This window comes from Cryptomeria japonica, chromosome 2 (genome assembly GCF_030272615.1).
Source record: "Cryptomeria japonica chromosome 2, Sugi_1.0, whole genome shotgun sequence".
NCBI classification, from domain to species: Eukaryota; Viridiplantae; Streptophyta; class Pinopsida; order Cupressales; family Cupressaceae; genus Cryptomeria; species Cryptomeria japonica.
The window spans coordinates 174,519,573-174,536,435 of record NC_081406.1 but is presented as its reverse complement, the minus strand read 5'-3'; the positions used below and the strand labels follow the sequence as shown (position 1 = coordinate 174,536,435).

At 35.0% G+C, this 16,863-nt stretch overlaps 1 protein-coding gene across 1 annotated transcript; it reads left to right on the top strand.

Annotated features, from left to right (window-relative positions):
* The first annotated feature begins 2,366 nt into the window (after positions 1-2,366).
* Positions 2,367-3,529, top strand: LOC131049979 (heavy metal-associated isoprenylated plant protein 39). Its single transcript, XM_057984097.2, has 3 exons — positions 2,367-2,736; positions 2,831-2,906; positions 2,997-3,529. The coding sequence occupies exons 1-3, from the start codon at positions 2,725-2,727 to the stop codon at positions 3,299-3,301; spliced, it is 393 nt and encodes a 130-aa protein (XP_057840080.2). The 5' UTR covers positions 2,367-2,724; the 3' UTR covers positions 3,302-3,529.
* Positions 3,530-16,863: the final 13,334 nt, after the last annotated feature.

Sequence of the window (16,863 nt, the reverse complement as noted above, 5' to 3'; positions counted from 1 at the left end):
TGTTATGTTGTGCATAACATTAATTATCATATCATGCATGTTTGGTTGTGTATTCCTGTTGAAGAAGCTAAGTGATGATATTGCATTGCAAGTACATTTGGAGTGTGGGATTTTTCTCTCAAAAAGGGTTTTCCCCATGTATATTGTGTGTTCATTGTATTTATCCATTTGCATATTGATTATATCTCTGTGTGTGTGTGTGTTTCTTGTTTTGTAATAGTTAAGGTTTGTAAGAAAAATTTGCACTCTCCCTCACTAGATTAGTGTTAGGAAGTGTTTTACGTACCTTTGCTTCCTTTCACATATTATAACCCATATGATTATAGTGAAGGAAATACATAATGTGGATTTTTCAAGGTAAATGCACATGTTTCATTCAATGTCATCAATTGGGGTTTCATATACAAAGGGTTGCAATCCATTATAGAACTCAATGTAATATTATTAGGTAGTACATGGTTTGTATTTAAAATACAATGCATCACAATTCATTATTCAATATCATGGCCAAGAAAAACTAACTAGAAATATGTAATACTATTTAAAAAGGAACCCAAGTGCTACTACTATGAATAAAATGAAGCCAAATATGTGCATATTAATAATACTTGTATTTTTATACAATATTTTGGTATCTATGGGTAGAAGTCTAGAATTTTGTCACCGACTTTCAATCAACAAAGTAGTATTGAGGAAAACAATTTTAATTGATTGACACCTATATCGCATAAGGAGTTCTGAGCAATACCGTTTTGCTTGAAACTATTAAATTGATATAATTTAACTTTAAAATTTAAATTAAGTTGAATTTCTATCCAATGTTTCAACTGAAATATTTGTGGTTGAAAGAGTTCTAATTGGGAGGCTTTTTCTTGAAACTATCTATGTAGTAGCTGAACCCTTCTTCTAGGGTATATTCAACAAAAAAATTCAATTCAACTCTAGATTTATCCAAGCAAGGTATCTTAAGGTAAATATGAAAACACTCTTTTGTAGAGCTTGGAGTATTTTAACTAACTTTATCATATTTTTTGAATTTATTGTAATTAGGTTGTTATAATCAAACATAAGGTAGATTATAAATTTTTATAATTATTAAAATATATCTTTTTTTATTTTTAAATATTTTTCAAAGTCATATCTATTCAAAATGTCATACTTATTAAAATATTAGCCTACATTTGCACCCATCTCCACATACTTGGTTATTGTCCCAAAATGACCACTTTATATGGCCTTGGTAAATCTTGAGTACCTCAAAGTTGACCTCAAGTGGCTTAGGATTGACCCTAAAATTTAAATTCTATAATTTAAAATTTCAAACTCCCACTCTCTCTATACAAGCATTGTGAGCTAATTGAATATGTGTTCTCATGAATTGTTGTTATATCTTGGCCCTATCAATCAAATAATCTCCCCTAGAGAGTGGAAACACATTTCCTTGATAAATTCAAACACTAAAATGATGAAGATTTTTTTTATCTACACGCACATTCCCACATGTCCTAATTCATTCTTAGACATCACTTCGAAAGTTGCAATACTAAGTGAAAACCTAAGGGACTAGATATAAACCTTAGTGAAACCTAAACTTGTATACAACCTAGGAATTCTTTCAAATTAAAAGCATTAGTCAATATAAGTTAATTGTATACTTATTAATTAAAATTATTAATAAACTTTTGTTTATTTAAATTGGATTTTGAGTCCCCCTACTCCATTTTCCTATTAACAATTGTGAATCAACTTGACGCACATTTTTTGTGAATTATTGGTGTCTTGACCCTAGCAGTCTATTAATTTCTCATAAAGGGTTTATAAGCATTTTCTTGATAGATTTAAACTCAAGGAAGATGTAGGCAAATAGTTCACTGCACACAATTCTATCGATTCATTCCTACATGTCCTTGTTCATTCCCACAAATTAATTCAAGCTTGCAATGTTTGAATTTGAACTTGAGAGAATTAGATGTAAACCTCTAAACTTCAATGAATTCTAAATCTATATAAAACATAAGACTTGTTTCAAATCAAAAATATTAATTTGTATATTTATAGTGAACAGTTCTATGATAACATCATTAGTAATTTTTCATTAATATTTTCAAAATTAAATACATTTATCTATTATTCTATGTGATTCTTAACGAATAAGATTTTAATTTACAGGCAAGTGCTTAACTTATTCTACTCATTACTGAAATGAACTATATTCCCTTAAACTTTAAAAGTTTAATTTTGTCAAAAAAAGGTAGTTTTGCAGGGCTTGCATCAAAGACCAGACTCTGAAAAGAAGATTGCAAGCTAGATAAGACTTTGTTGCCCTGTTTGTTAAAAACCGTGTTTTTCTTGAATTCCATAGACTGCCTTGACCTGGTGAAGGCTACTAAAATATTTCTGAGTCATTCAATCATGTTAGGTGAGAATGCGAAGAGTGCAGACGAGTCATGAGCACAGCAGAGAAATTATTTGTTGAAAACAGAGTGCTCTAGAAGTTCAAATTCAATGCCTGAACTCAACCCCAGTCAAACTCGCCTCCATTATCGACCTTAAAACAGACTATAGAAGTTTCCGTGAAGTCATATAAAAATTGCTTTAAAACTTTTCATTCTTCATTCATTTCAGAGCAGAAACCCCAAATCCTCATAATTCCAAGCCTCGAGCCTCCTCCTTTGCAAATTCCAATTTCTGCGGCAGAGAATAAGGTTGAGATCAAGCGAAACTATGGAAATAAAGGTAAATTCAGCTTGCTGCACTTTATTAGAACCTTCAATTTCTGTTAAATTGTTGTTCTGAAAACAATTGATATTTCCACTGTTGGAATTCGCAGAAAATAGTGTTAAAATTGTCGATCGAGGACGAGAAAAGCAAGAAAAGAGCCCTCAAAGCGGTTGCAGGTGTGCAAGGTATAAAATCTCTTCCTAATTTCTTCCAAACCCTAATACGCCTCAAATTTATCCTGGTACCTCATCTGAGTAATATTATTCGTATTGCAGGGGTGGAATCTGTGGCGGTGGACATGAAAGAGAAGAAGATGACTGTAATTGGGGAAGCCGACCCTGTGATTGTTACATCAAAGCTCAGAAAATATGGATATGCGGAGGTACTGAGCGTGGGACCTGCCAAAGAAGAGAAAAAAGAGCCTCCCCCAAAACAGGAGCCAAAGAAAGAGGAGAAAAAACCAGAACCTACTCCAACAATTATCTATTATCCCGCTTATCCCGCTTATCTCAGTTGCAATTACAGGGCTTATGAAGACACTGTAGATAGCGATGAGTATAGTTTTTGTACAATCTGTTGATCTTTTGTATGCAGGGCATAAATTTTTTCTTTATACAGTTGGAAAAGGGTGTGCACATTTTTAGTAGAATGTAAATGAAACGTCCCCTGCCATTCTGGATGGCCTTTCATTTGAGCTCCCAAAAGTTATGCGATCTGCTGTACAATAGGAAAATGCTAGTATTGGAATTTTGAACGGCTGATGAGTATGTGAAATTACTAAATGTTCTAGTAAAATAAGAGCTGAAACGTAATGCCCATGATAACATTTTGAGTGAATAATTAAATGATGTTACAATGTAGGGGTTAAACCACCAATAATTGTCTATGGCAAGAGTAAGGATTTGTTGATACTTATTTAGGACCAAGGAAAATTTCAATTTCTTTTGGGTACTCAATTTTTAAAGAATTGATATAGGGGAAGAGTATTAGTAGTCATTATAGCTAACTTCGTATATCTTAAGTTTCTAAATGGTACATTAAATATGTTTTGGTTATTTTCGTATGCGATTTAAATGCTTATAACTACTGTTATCATTTTTCGGTAGTAAGACGAACATTGTGGGATCAGTTATCTGCGTAAGGGTCAAAAAGTGGTCATTTTAAAGTGTTGTCCGAAACATATTCCCTATTGCCTCATTATCCATTCACTTTAAAGTGGTCATTTTAAAGTGTTGTCCGAAACATATTCCCTATTGCCTCATTATCCATTCACTTTGACAACCAAAAAAATTGCACAATTGATCCATTATTTATGCACAAATGTCCCAAAAGTCATGCACTATTGGTACCAATAAAGTTTCACAATTGATCTAATTATTAACTCTTTGTTTTTGTTTTTTTTCAAAAAATGGGCAGCTATTGGTCCATTAGATGATTTTTTGGTGGGTTTTTAATTAGCAAAATCCAACGAATGGTAATTGAAACATAAGCGGTATTTTTTTTGGTTATATTGAATTAAGAAAACAAAAAAAAAAATACATGAAGTTTTACATCAGTCAGAACAAATTACAATAGAACAACAACACAAGAGGACATGCCTGCTACCCATAGAAGTGATTTCACGTAGCCAATAACACAAGACCAACCATCAAATAGATAGTAAATCCACTCTCAATAGACAAATATCCACAACAAATAAACAATCTCAAAGTCTGAGATATAAAAATGCACTTGAAACAGAGGACATACTATCCTCGAAACAACAAATATACAATCTTTGAGACTGAGATACAAATACAAAAACATTATGCTCTCTGTGATTAAATCGAGTCAATGTTATCCTTGCTATTTCGTCCTCATCCATGGAATAAACAACTTCGTGTCTTCCCTTAAGCAGACTTCAAGTTTTTCACTTGCTCCTCTTTCCATATCTCCAAGTCTCTATCATGGTCCAGCTACTTGGAAAGTCTCAAGGAGAAACCAGCTGGGATAGAAGAGCTTCTGTCTGCACCCTGATAGCATCGTCTTGGTCCATTAAGGAGCTAAGTATGAACATCATTTGAGTTATGAGGTTGTAGAATATAGTCTGGATTTCAATCTCCACAGGAGGAAAGGAGTGAGAAAAGGCAGCCAAGCATCTAATTTTTTTTTAAGCTAATTAAGTATTTGTAATAAAGTTGCATATGGTTCTACTCGTGTTGAAATAATATAGAATATGTGATATCAAAATAGATGTAAATAAGGAGTATAAACTAAATATTTAATAATTTAGCAAGGATTTCAAAAGAAACAATTAACATGATAAATTGAATAACATAATCACATAATTTAATCAAATTAACATCAGAATAATATATGGTATTCTCAATATCTTTTATCATTAATTGTTTTCAATATTTATCTATATCATAGCACTTAAAAAGGTCACTATTCTCTAGGAAAGGTATTGGCCCTCATAGCAATGGTACACTCTAAAGAACGTGTGTAGAAACACAACATATACCTATCCACACTATGCCTACTCACACTATACTTACATTGTGCCCACTCATAGTAAATCCATGACTAGGACAATCTCAAATGTTCTCTATATCCGGAGTTGGACATACTTTGTGTGCTCTCTTCTTTAATGCCCATAACCCACCAAACCATCTTCTTCCTTTAGTAATCCCCATGATCCTTTCCAAGTCTTTCATAAATGCTTTATATAAGCCATAAGGGATGGTTTCCAAACCATCACACTTTCTCATAAAGTTTCCCAAAAAACATTATATAACTTAGATATATTTTTTCCTCTTTAAATAAATATTTTATTGTTAATCTTGTTTAGGATAAAAAAGGGATGGGCAACTCTAACTTTCAATGAAACTAGGACCAAACCCTCTTTCATTAAACATTGGAATACAAATTGCAAATGGGCGTTGTATTTGACTTACTCTTACTCAAAGAGAGTCAATCAATCCTTGGGTTCTATTCCTTTTTCACTTGAAATATTGCTTGATTGATTCAAATTTAAAAGAAGTTCTAAAGCATATATGATTGAGCATTTAAACTAATAAAACTGATTGATAGAGAAAAACAATTACAACACACTATAAAAATGGAATAGAGACTTAGAAATGCACATGTGATAGTAAGAAAAGTTGAACGTGGGCAAATAATATGGCTAGGCACCTTGGTCACGACTGATATTCAATTGGGTATGAAAGAAAATCTAGAATCGAGGGCCTCTATGCTATCTTATTACCAAATTTCAACTTGAACAAGGAGGACTATGATGCTAGGTGCCCTAAACTTGAACAACTATGGAGCTAGGCGCCCTAGTCCTAAAGGACTATGGCACTTGTTGTCATTGTCTATGTTTTTTTGACCAAATTTTCTAAGAGTTTTTGTCTCTAGATCTTGAAATTGTTTGTATCTTTAGACCTAGACTAAGACCTATTTTTCAACTTGCAAAATAGAGGGAAGATGGATTTGTGGCTATATAGGGGCTTTCTTTAGGGTAAGTGCACCAAGATGCTGTGCAAAAAGGGGGGTATAAGTGGACACTTTTTTTTTCTTCTGAAATCAGGTAAACCTGAACTTGGAGGAGAAAGTTGAGAGTCGTCCACTCAAGATATAAAGATACTCAAAGAACAAATCTTGTAGTACTCTGAATCTAGTTTCCAAACTACTATTTTTTTTTAAATTGGATAAGATTAAGGGGGTCAAACCCTTCAAGCACGAAAAATACACCCTGATTTTTTCTAAAAACAATAACATAGTGTCTGACGTGTGCATCGAAAAAGTCATAGTTAGATTTAGTATTTTGACAAATCCTTTGGCAGAAAGATAGTTAAGAGCGAGCACTAGAAGTTGTGTATTTTTTGTAATTTTTTGTTCAGTATTTTGTTTTTTTAATGATTTTTCCAATCGAGCACATCCTGAAAATCAAGTACCTGTTCATGCGCCAAGCATAACTTGCACCAAAACAATCGAAAATGATTTTTTTAAAAAATTGTAAAGAATCAAGTGCACTACAATAATATATAAAGTTTTTTAAATTTGGATAAGTAGATCAAAAGTTATTAAAAAAATGGTACATGCATGTCTCTGAGAATTATGGAGACATTGGTAAAAGTAATTCAATAATAATGTTATTGTTGTTCAAATTTTAAAAAAATTATATGGTTAGAAATTTTAAAAAAATTATATGGTTAGAAATTTTAGAAGATGGGTGAAAATGTGGTGGCAATTTTAGAAATACCCAGTTGATGAAGTGTAAACCTAATGACATGACAAAGTCAAGAAACCAAGTTCATAAAATAAAACTCATCAAAAAGGAGGGAAATGGAGGGAAATCAATCTTCCAAACTGCAAATTTATTGTCCAAGCCTATTCACAAGCCTAAACAGACAAGAGCACGTACGGGGTTTCTTTTGAATAAGAATCGTGTATGGGGTTCCTTTTGAATAAGAATCGTGTATGGGGTTTCTTTTGAATAAGCACAGTGTACGTGGTTCTAAGGAGAAAATACCGCGTACACAGTTTTGCCTGTGATACTCTAATATAAAGAAATTAATGTGTATGTTTAAAATGTGTGTGTGTGCATACATATATGTATATGTACAATATGCATATATGTAGATATTGTATGTATACATAATATGTGTATATATATACACACATGTATGTATATGTATATAATATGTGTAAGACATATGTATACATATATGTATGTTTATAAAATACACACACACACACACACACACACACATATATACACATATGTGTATTATCTTTTGATATTTTATGTGTATTCATATGTACATGTATATTGATATGTATTGTCTTTTGATATCTTATTGTACATTATATTGGTACCTCTCTCTCTCAGGACCCAACATAACACCTAATGACATCATGTAAGGTCCCTTAGCACACATATGACCCCTTAAGACCATATGATGTCCTAAGGGGTCATATGATGTTCTAACACATGTGTGGCCCCATTATGGCCCTACATGACTCCAAATGATGCAATATAACACCTTCAGACCATGTATGATATCTTAAGGGGTCATATGGTGTTGTAACACATGCATGGCTAAATTAGGACTCCATGTGACCCTAACGACATCATGTGACATCTCTTCCTCTCCCCCCATCTGCCTCCCTCCCTTTTTATTCCTCTCTCTCTCTCTCTCTCTCTCTCTCTCTCTCTCTCTCTCTCTCTCTCTCTCTCTCTCTCTCTCTCTCTCTCTCTCTCTCAGGAGCCCACATAACACCACATGACCCTTTAGGAGCATATGATGTCCTAAGGGGTCATACGGTGTCCTGAGGTGGCAAGACGAACCATTATTATAATATAAAAAGTAGTGCCAATACTGCTTACAAAATTTGACACCTAAGGGGTCATATGGTGTCCTAATGGGTCATAGGACATCATATGACCCCTTAGAACACCCTATGACCCATAACAACACCATATGGTGTCGTAAGGGGTCATATGGTGTCTTAAGGGATCATAGGACACAATATGACCCCTAAGGACACGTTATGACCCATAACGACACCTAAGGGGTCATAGGACACTGTATGACCCCTTAGGACACAATATGACCTCTAATGACACCTATGGGGTCATATGGTGTCCTAAGGGTTCATACAACATAATATGACCCCTTAGAACATAATATGACTGATAACAACACCTAAGGGGTCATATGGTGTCCTAAGGGGTCACATGATACCATATTGAAGTAGTCATCGACTAGGAGAGACCTCAAACAGATCACTCCAGACCGGTGAGTAAGAGTAAACACAACCGAAACATAGGGACATGATGGAGACAATGTAGAACAGATTGAATTATATCATAAAAATTGTTTACAACCAAGTGGTAACAATTAGGTTACAGAAACTGGCTCAGAGCCTTGCTAAAACATGCTCAAAATACAGAATAGGTCACAATCGAGACCTCAAATCTTAAGATCTATCTTTTATGCTCAGTCTAACTTATTGGTTACATTCTAATTCTCTTTTACAATGATTTATATGATCCAAGGGGATCTGGTTAGCCCAAAAAAGGATCAAAACCTAAAGAACAAGACCTAACGTGCAAAACCAACAAGGTCGACCTCTACCAAAGAAATTCCTTTAAAAAATCCAAAGGATGAAGTGTAGATCACAGGAAAAGGTTGACCACATGCTAAGGAACATCGAAATCAATGCTGAGGGATCTTCAAGCTATGGAAGAGATCATGTAGATCACCAATGCAAATAGGTCCAAACAACCGGTAACAAAAAACTATCTCGGAAACCGGTAGCGATAACTTGTTGGAAAATGATCCAAATGCTCCATGGTTTGGGAATAAGGAATATGATCAGGTCCTCAAGAAAAATCCAACTCCATAGGTTCCGGTGAGCCAAATCCAGGACACATAGAAAGAAATGTTGAAACCGCAAACATAAAGCAAAACGGAAAGAAAATATGTTTGGTTGATGCAAGATTGCTATGAATTGGGGATGCTCTTGCATCACATGACTCCTAAGGACAACATACATCCCATAACAACACCTTATGGTGTTGTAAGGGGTCATAGGACACAATATGACCCCTAATGACACCTAAGGGGTCAATGGTGTCCTAAGGGCTCACAAAATACCATATGACCCCTAAAGACACCATACGACTCACAATGACACCATATGGTGTCTGAAGTGGTCATAGGACATAATATGACCCCTAACGACACCATATAACCCTAATGTGTTTCTCTAAGGGGTCATGTGGTTTCCTTAGGGGTCTCTCTCTCTCTCTTAGGACCCACATAAAACCATATGACCCTTTAGGAGCATATGATGTCCTAAGGGATCAAGATGGCAAGATGACATTACGGTGTCGTAAGGTGGCAAGATGAACCATTATTAAAATATAAAAAGAAGTACCAATACTGCTTACAAGGATAAAAAACCAACATGGTCCCCCTCTCTCTGTTCCTCCATAAACCCATCCCTCTCTCTCTCTTCTTCTCTCCCTGCCCACTCTTTCTCTCTCCCTACCCCTTTATCTCCCTTACTTTCCCATCTCTCTCTCTCTCTCATAACACCTAATGACATCATGTGACCCCTTAGCACACCACATGACCCTTTAGGAGAATATGATGTCCTAAGGGGTCATATGGTGTCCTAAGATGGCAAGATGAACCATTATTACAATATAAAAAGCAGTACCAATACTGCTTACAAAAATAACAAACCAGCATGCTCCCCCTCTCTCCCTTCCTCCATACCCCATCCATACACAAATTCAACTTGGTAAACAACTTCTTTATCTAAAAATTGGCTGCAAGCCTCGCAAGTTGTTTATAATTGGAAAAAAATTTATTATCATCCACTTTCTTGTGTAGAGAAAATTTAAAAACACTTCAAGCTTTCTCCTCCTACCTCCTCCACTATCACTTCTACTCTTTTGTTCTCCATGAAACCTGCAACTTGAAACTGCTTACAAAAATAACAAACCAACATGCTCCCCCTCTCTCCCTTCCTCCATACCCCATCCATACACAAATTCAACTTGGTAAACAGCTTTATCTAAAAATTGGATGCAAGCCTCGCAAGTTATTTATAATTGGCAAAAAATTCATTATCACCCACTTTCTTGTGTAGAGTAAATTCAGAAACACTTTCAATCTTTCTCCTCCTACCTCCTCCACTATCACTTCTACTCTTTCGTTCTCCATGAAACCTGCAACTTGAAACACAATACTTTCTCCTCCCACCTCTTTCATCACTATATTTTGTCTACCCATCTTGTTATATACCACTTGGAACATACTAATATTATATCCCAGCTCCTTTATCACAATCTTTCCTTTCTTTTGAACCATCAGATCCCCTTCAAACACAACCCGAAAAACATCTGACCTGTTCACCTGCCAATATATTATAAAACAAAAGACAATGGAATGTCGTTAATCTAATATCTGATCTCTCTCTCTCTCTCTCTCTCTCTCTCTCTCTCTCTCTCTCTCTCTCTCTCTCTCTCTCTCTCTCCCTTTTCCATCCTCTCTCCTCCGCCCCCCTCTCTCTCTCCATCCCTCTCCCTCCCTCCCTTTTATTTCACATCTTGTTGACTACACCTAATGCGTACGTGGTTTGATAAGTTAAAAGCGCGTACAAGGTACTAGGAATATGGACATTGGTCTGCTGAGCATTTTTAGGGACTAAAAGTGTGCATGAGGTTACTGAGCATACCACGTACGTAGTTCTTGGACATACTTTTAGCTGCCCAACAACCTCAATACCCTCAAAAGAAGTTTTTGAGGTCGTTGAAGGCCCCACTTCAACTGTTATTTTGCTTCTGTGACAATTTTATATGTAGAAGTAAGTGAAATTTTTGTTTTGCATGATTTCAATGATTGAATTGTTGTTCTTATTAGTTTGGTCAATGTTATTGTGATTGTTTAATAGTTTTGATTAAAAAAAATAATGATAATGCTCAATTTTATGGTTATTTGATTGTTTAAGAACTTTTGTTTACATATATATGTAATATGATTCTATTTAGGACAACCGGTATTAACGATGGGAAAGAAGAAGGAAGGAACGGTGGAACAACGAGAGGCTGAAAAGGAAAGACAAAGGCAGCGTATGAAGAAATTATGTGACATAAGAACAATGGGACAAGTAGGTACGTCATCCTCAACATCTCAATTTGATTTACCAAATGAACATAATGCAATTGAAGAAGAGATCACAATGAATAATAAAACAAACAATGAAGATGCACCAACAATAGTTGATATACCATATGAACCTAATGCAATTGAAGAAGATACCACATTGAATATTCAGTTAAATGACGAACATACACCGACTCTATTTGATGCGATGAATGTACCTAATGCACACAATGCACCGATGTTAACACCTCCTAGAATCATTCGTACGAAACCAAAGTATCTAATTGACATTGATGAGAGTATTTGAAGCCAATGCCCGATAAAATGAATGAATGCACTTGTAGGAGAATGGTTAAAAGAATATGGCAAAACTATTTTGAAAACTTAAATCAAACTACAAGATGCCAATTAATTGTTGAAATTTGATTAAAAATTTAAATTTTAGAGAGACAATGAAAATTCTAAGCCTAAGACCATCTGAAAGTAATAGCAAAAGAACTATTTTGAGAAATCTATTTGATGCATATCAAGCTATTGGTTCAAAATCATGTACTAAAGATTGTAATGTTACTTGACGTGTTATTACATCAACCATAATGTGCAAGAAAATAAAAAAAGATCATTTGATAAGAAAAAACAAGTAATTAAACATAAGTAGAACAACATTACGTAAAGCATTAGATAGGAGAGAGAAAATAGAGGATCCTAACAATAATTCTCTTTGGGCATTCTTGGGTAGACTACCATGCAAAGACAAGGTGGTTGTTGATGCACTAAGAACATTAATTGAAACTTTTTGGCATGACAACACAAGGGTTTAGCCTAACCAAAGAGATGTTGTTAGAAAGCGAATTGGATCTAGAAATTGCAAGCCAAATGCCAAACACTATTTGGATATGAATCAAACAATTTTTTTATGAAAGATTGCTTCAAAAGTTTCCACAAATAAGAATTAGTCAAAGATTTTTTGAAATGGAAAAACCTTTTTATGTCAAGATTAATCATGTACTTAGCACGCGTTGTTGTAGGATGCATATTGAATATTTCATGCACTATGATATTTATTGTCATATATGTTGTACTTTACACACTAACGATGTTTTGCAGGAATGCAATATACAACCACCTCCTAAGTCACCAAGAGAATTTATTTCAAGTGTTTTATGCAAAAAAGATGATGGTTGTATTTATTATAAGATGGTGTGTTTGAAAGGTTCTTGTGCTACATGTGGTGGTTTGAGTATCCAATAGGGTCTATTGTCGTGACAGGCACATGGCTTAGGAGATACCCTATCAAGAATTTTGATGTTTGGTTGTTCGAGGACTTTGAAACACACAGACATATTCTTCCTTTCTCCAACCTTGTTGTTGCAACAAATATTCATTTGATTAAGTATCGTGGTAGATCTCATAACAAGATTTTGTGGAAAGTTCATGAATTTGACCATGAGGCAATACTTGACACAATATGGGTTAGAACCGATCCAAAAGGCTCACTTGATTGTTTCTACGGTTCAGGGTAGAATTATTTTGAGAATTTTGTATATATTGTCGGTGAATTGTTCTATATTCTTTTTTTGTCTATATAAATGCCCATGAGCTGATTTGTACATATTTAGGGGCATAATTTTGTATATTTAAATGGCCATGAGCTGATTTGTACATATTTAGATGTCAAATTTTGTATATTTAAATGACGATGAGTTGATTCGCACATATTTAGATGCCAAATTTTGTATAAAATCACATGAGATGATTTGTAAAATATTTTTTGAATATATGTGACTATGTTTTGTGACTATTTTTGAATATATGTATATATATGTGACTATGTTATGAATATCTTAAGGGTTTTGAGCTTATGTGATGTGATAAGGTCAATCATGACCATTCTTGATTATAATTCAAGTTGCTTCAACCCACCAATGACACACTCCTACTCCACAAACCCCATCCAATCATGGAACATGCTTTAAATAGGTTACAACAAAATAGATTCACTCAAGACCAAACATTTCAACCCCAAACACCATACCAACCGACCATAACCAACCTTCAATTGCTTTCTAAAATTATGTACCTAGCAAGAAGATAATGGGTCTTCATCGAAAAAACCTTTTGTCCAAGCCGATATCGTTGTAGCCTTTTGTCCAAGCTTCATCCAAAAAACCTTTGCCATCTTTAGATCCTTGGGTCTAAATCTCTCATGAATTTGGTTTGAATATCATTTGGGGTAGGATGTTATGGTATAGTACATTTGAACAATAATGAAGGGAAAGAGATTGGGCTGGCCGAGTTGGTTTTGGCATTGAGACAAGTCACATTTGGAAGTGGGAGTTTTGGCTTTTATTGTGGTGGGTTTGCAGTTAGAGAGCTTAGGAAGGAAGACTTTTAGAGGTGTACGGACCACGACTCTGGCATTATCCCTAAAACTTGTGAATGCACATCAGCTGCTGACGCCATTTGCTTTTGGCTATGTCCTACCAAGTTACAATAAATTATATATATTAGTATCATTGTACTTGACCACCCGTGCCCTACCAAAATGGTGATGCAATTGCCTTGGGGCTAGAATAGGCCAACACAAATTTCTCCTATTGGGGATTTAGGGAGGAGAGCAAAAATTAGGCATTTGGATTGTTTGAAGTAGGCCACAACAGAAAAAGGCTTCTTTTTGGCTCGAATGAGAGAAACCACACTTTGGAGAGATAGAGTGAGATTGGAGGAGAGCAAGCAATTTTTGGCTTGCCTTCCTTCTCCCTCTTTCTCTTTATTCCATTTCGCCTTTATATTAGAATAGTCTGTTAGGAATGGTCTTGTAGAGGGCACCATGATAGTAGCAAGATTAGAAACAATTGACAAGCATTCTGGGATGACTAGGAAGATAATCGAGATAAGTAATTATAGATGAGCCTCACGTGATCCTATAGGTTCAAACGGATTGATCATATGAGTCTTGGATTGTGAGACATAGTTCGTCAAAGTTTAACAATTTTTTGGACTCATGGCACTTCGCACCGGTAGGGTACGGCTCTCGATGTTCTGACACATTGGGAGGCACAACAAGAGCATGCCTAGCGTAAATCTTCCCACCTAGACACACTCGTGATGTTGGTTTGTGCCCACAACGAATGAAATCTGTAGTCACATAAATCTGTCCACTTAATTAAATGAATATTTACTATTTATTTGATTAGCTAACCCTTAATAATCAGTTAATTAAATTAATATTTAATTAATTCATCCTCAACCCCTTCTCCTATTAATTAAATAAATCATTCAATTTATTTAAATAAATTCATTAAGCCACACTCAAAATCAATTAAATGAATAAATCATATTTATTTAATTTAAACTCCCCTTTCCTCTTTTAAATAAATAATAAAATATTTATTTAAATCCCAAAACTACCCCCCACCTGCATTCTCCTACAAATGCAAGTTGCAACCACAATTGAAATACATTAATTTTATTTTAATTAAAATCCTATTTTCCCTCACCCACCAAACCCACTTGCAATCCTAAATCCCTTTCTAGAATCTTCTAACCACTTTCTAAATTCTTCTAATCATTCCTAATTAGCCTAATCCCATTTCCTAAATATTGTCACATTCCTAAGCAACTTGGAGTCACTTCTCAAAGCCTCAAAGTCTTTGAAAAACATTTAATCCTTTATGTACTCAACAAGTTAACCCCTAAAGTCTTCCAAACCACTAATGGCTCTTACATGACCATTAATGGCTCTTACATAACCATTTATGGTTAATTCCACTTTCCCACATGGTTAGAGTCTTTCTCTCTAACTCAACCTCCATTTGACTCATGGGTCTCTTCAAGCATTTATTGCTTTGACCATGGTTATCCCCACTAACTCTTGCACAAGAGTTTATCCATTGGATAAAGACATTATTCATTGGATAATGGCTTTATTCATTCAACTCAAGCCTAACCTTACCTGCCAAACCAACCTTCAAGTCATGTCAAGCATTTAATGCTTCTTCCCTCTCCTCTCAAGCCATCTCATGATGACATTTGTCATCTTGGGATTGGGTTGAAAGCCCTCACATGGATCATAAACCTTTCAATCTTGGCTCTTCTTGAGATTACTCAATCTCAACCATTCATTGCCCTATTTTACCTATAAATAGAGCTCTCATTTATTATTTTTACACATCTAGCCATAATCTAGAAATCTTGCATGCATCTAAGTTATAGTGAATTTGAGAGAGAATTTGAGAGTAAAATCATAATCTACATTGTCTTTTGGTTAAAATCGACAATAGCTCAATTAACTCATTTTCTCTCATTTTTAGCTAGCTTGCATTTGCATAATCTCATAATCATTTTCAATCTTGAGTCTCTACAAGACTTACATAGTAGTGCAAAGCTGAGAGCTACACTCATGTGGAACTTGGAGAGGAGAGGAACAAGGGAGGAGCAACTATGAGCATCTTGGTTAGCATTTGGAGGAGTGTAGTTTATCTCTTTTGTATTTGCATACTTTCCATTTCATGTTTAATATCTCTCTTGATATCCTTGCTTAGGATAGTCTTTTGTTGCTAACACTAATGTTTGAACTTTCTTCTTGTGTGTTGTGTTTCCATCACCATTGTAATCCTTTTTGCAGAGCATCAGAATCAAATATAGCCCATCTTGCAACTTTGGATTGCATGCGACTGACGATTTTTGCAGCAAGTGAAAAAATGCTACCATTTAAAAATGGCTTCAATTCGTTAGAAACCAATATAGATCATTGTAGAAAAGCCTCATGTGACCCTATTGGTTCAAACAAATCGATCATATGCATCCTGGATTGAGAGAAACTGTCCATCAAAGTTTGACATTTTTTTGGACTCATGCCACTTGAGAGATCATGTCGGTAGTTTATGTCTCTTGACATTCCGATGTATTGGGAGTCACAATAGGAGCATTCCTAGGGTAAGCTTGCCCACCTGGATGCACTCTTGATGTTAGTTTGTGCCCACAATGAACGGAATCAAATCTAGCCTATCTTGCAACTTATGGTTTTTGCAGTAGGTGACAAAATGCTACCATTTGAAAATGGCTCCGAGTCATCAGAAAACTAGAAAGGTCATTGTAGACGAGCCTCACGTAACCCTATATGTTCAAAAAAATCATTCATATGTATCCTGGATTGCGAGAAACTATCCGTCAAAGATTGATAATTTTTTGGACTCAAGGCACTTGAGAGATTGCACCGGTAGGGTATGGCTCTTGACGTTTTGACACATTGGGAGGCACAATAGGAGCATGCCTAGCATAAAAATACCCACCTAGATGTGCTCGTGATGTTGATTTATGCCCATGACGAACAAAATTAAATCTAGTGTATCTTACAACTTTGCATTGCATGCCACTGACAGTTTTTGGAGCAGGTGAAAAAATGTTACTGTAGTCACATAAATCTGTCCACTTAATTAAATGAATATTTAGTATTTATTTGATTATTTAACCA

What these genes read in the sequence shown, in the direction of transcription:
- LOC131049979 (XM_057984097.2), top strand. An exon ending in AGCGGTTGCAGGTGTGCAAG is followed by an intron (nt 2,907 to 2,996) that starts GTATAAAATCTC and finishes TTCGTATTGCAG; the next exon opens with GGGTGGAATCTGTGGCGGTG.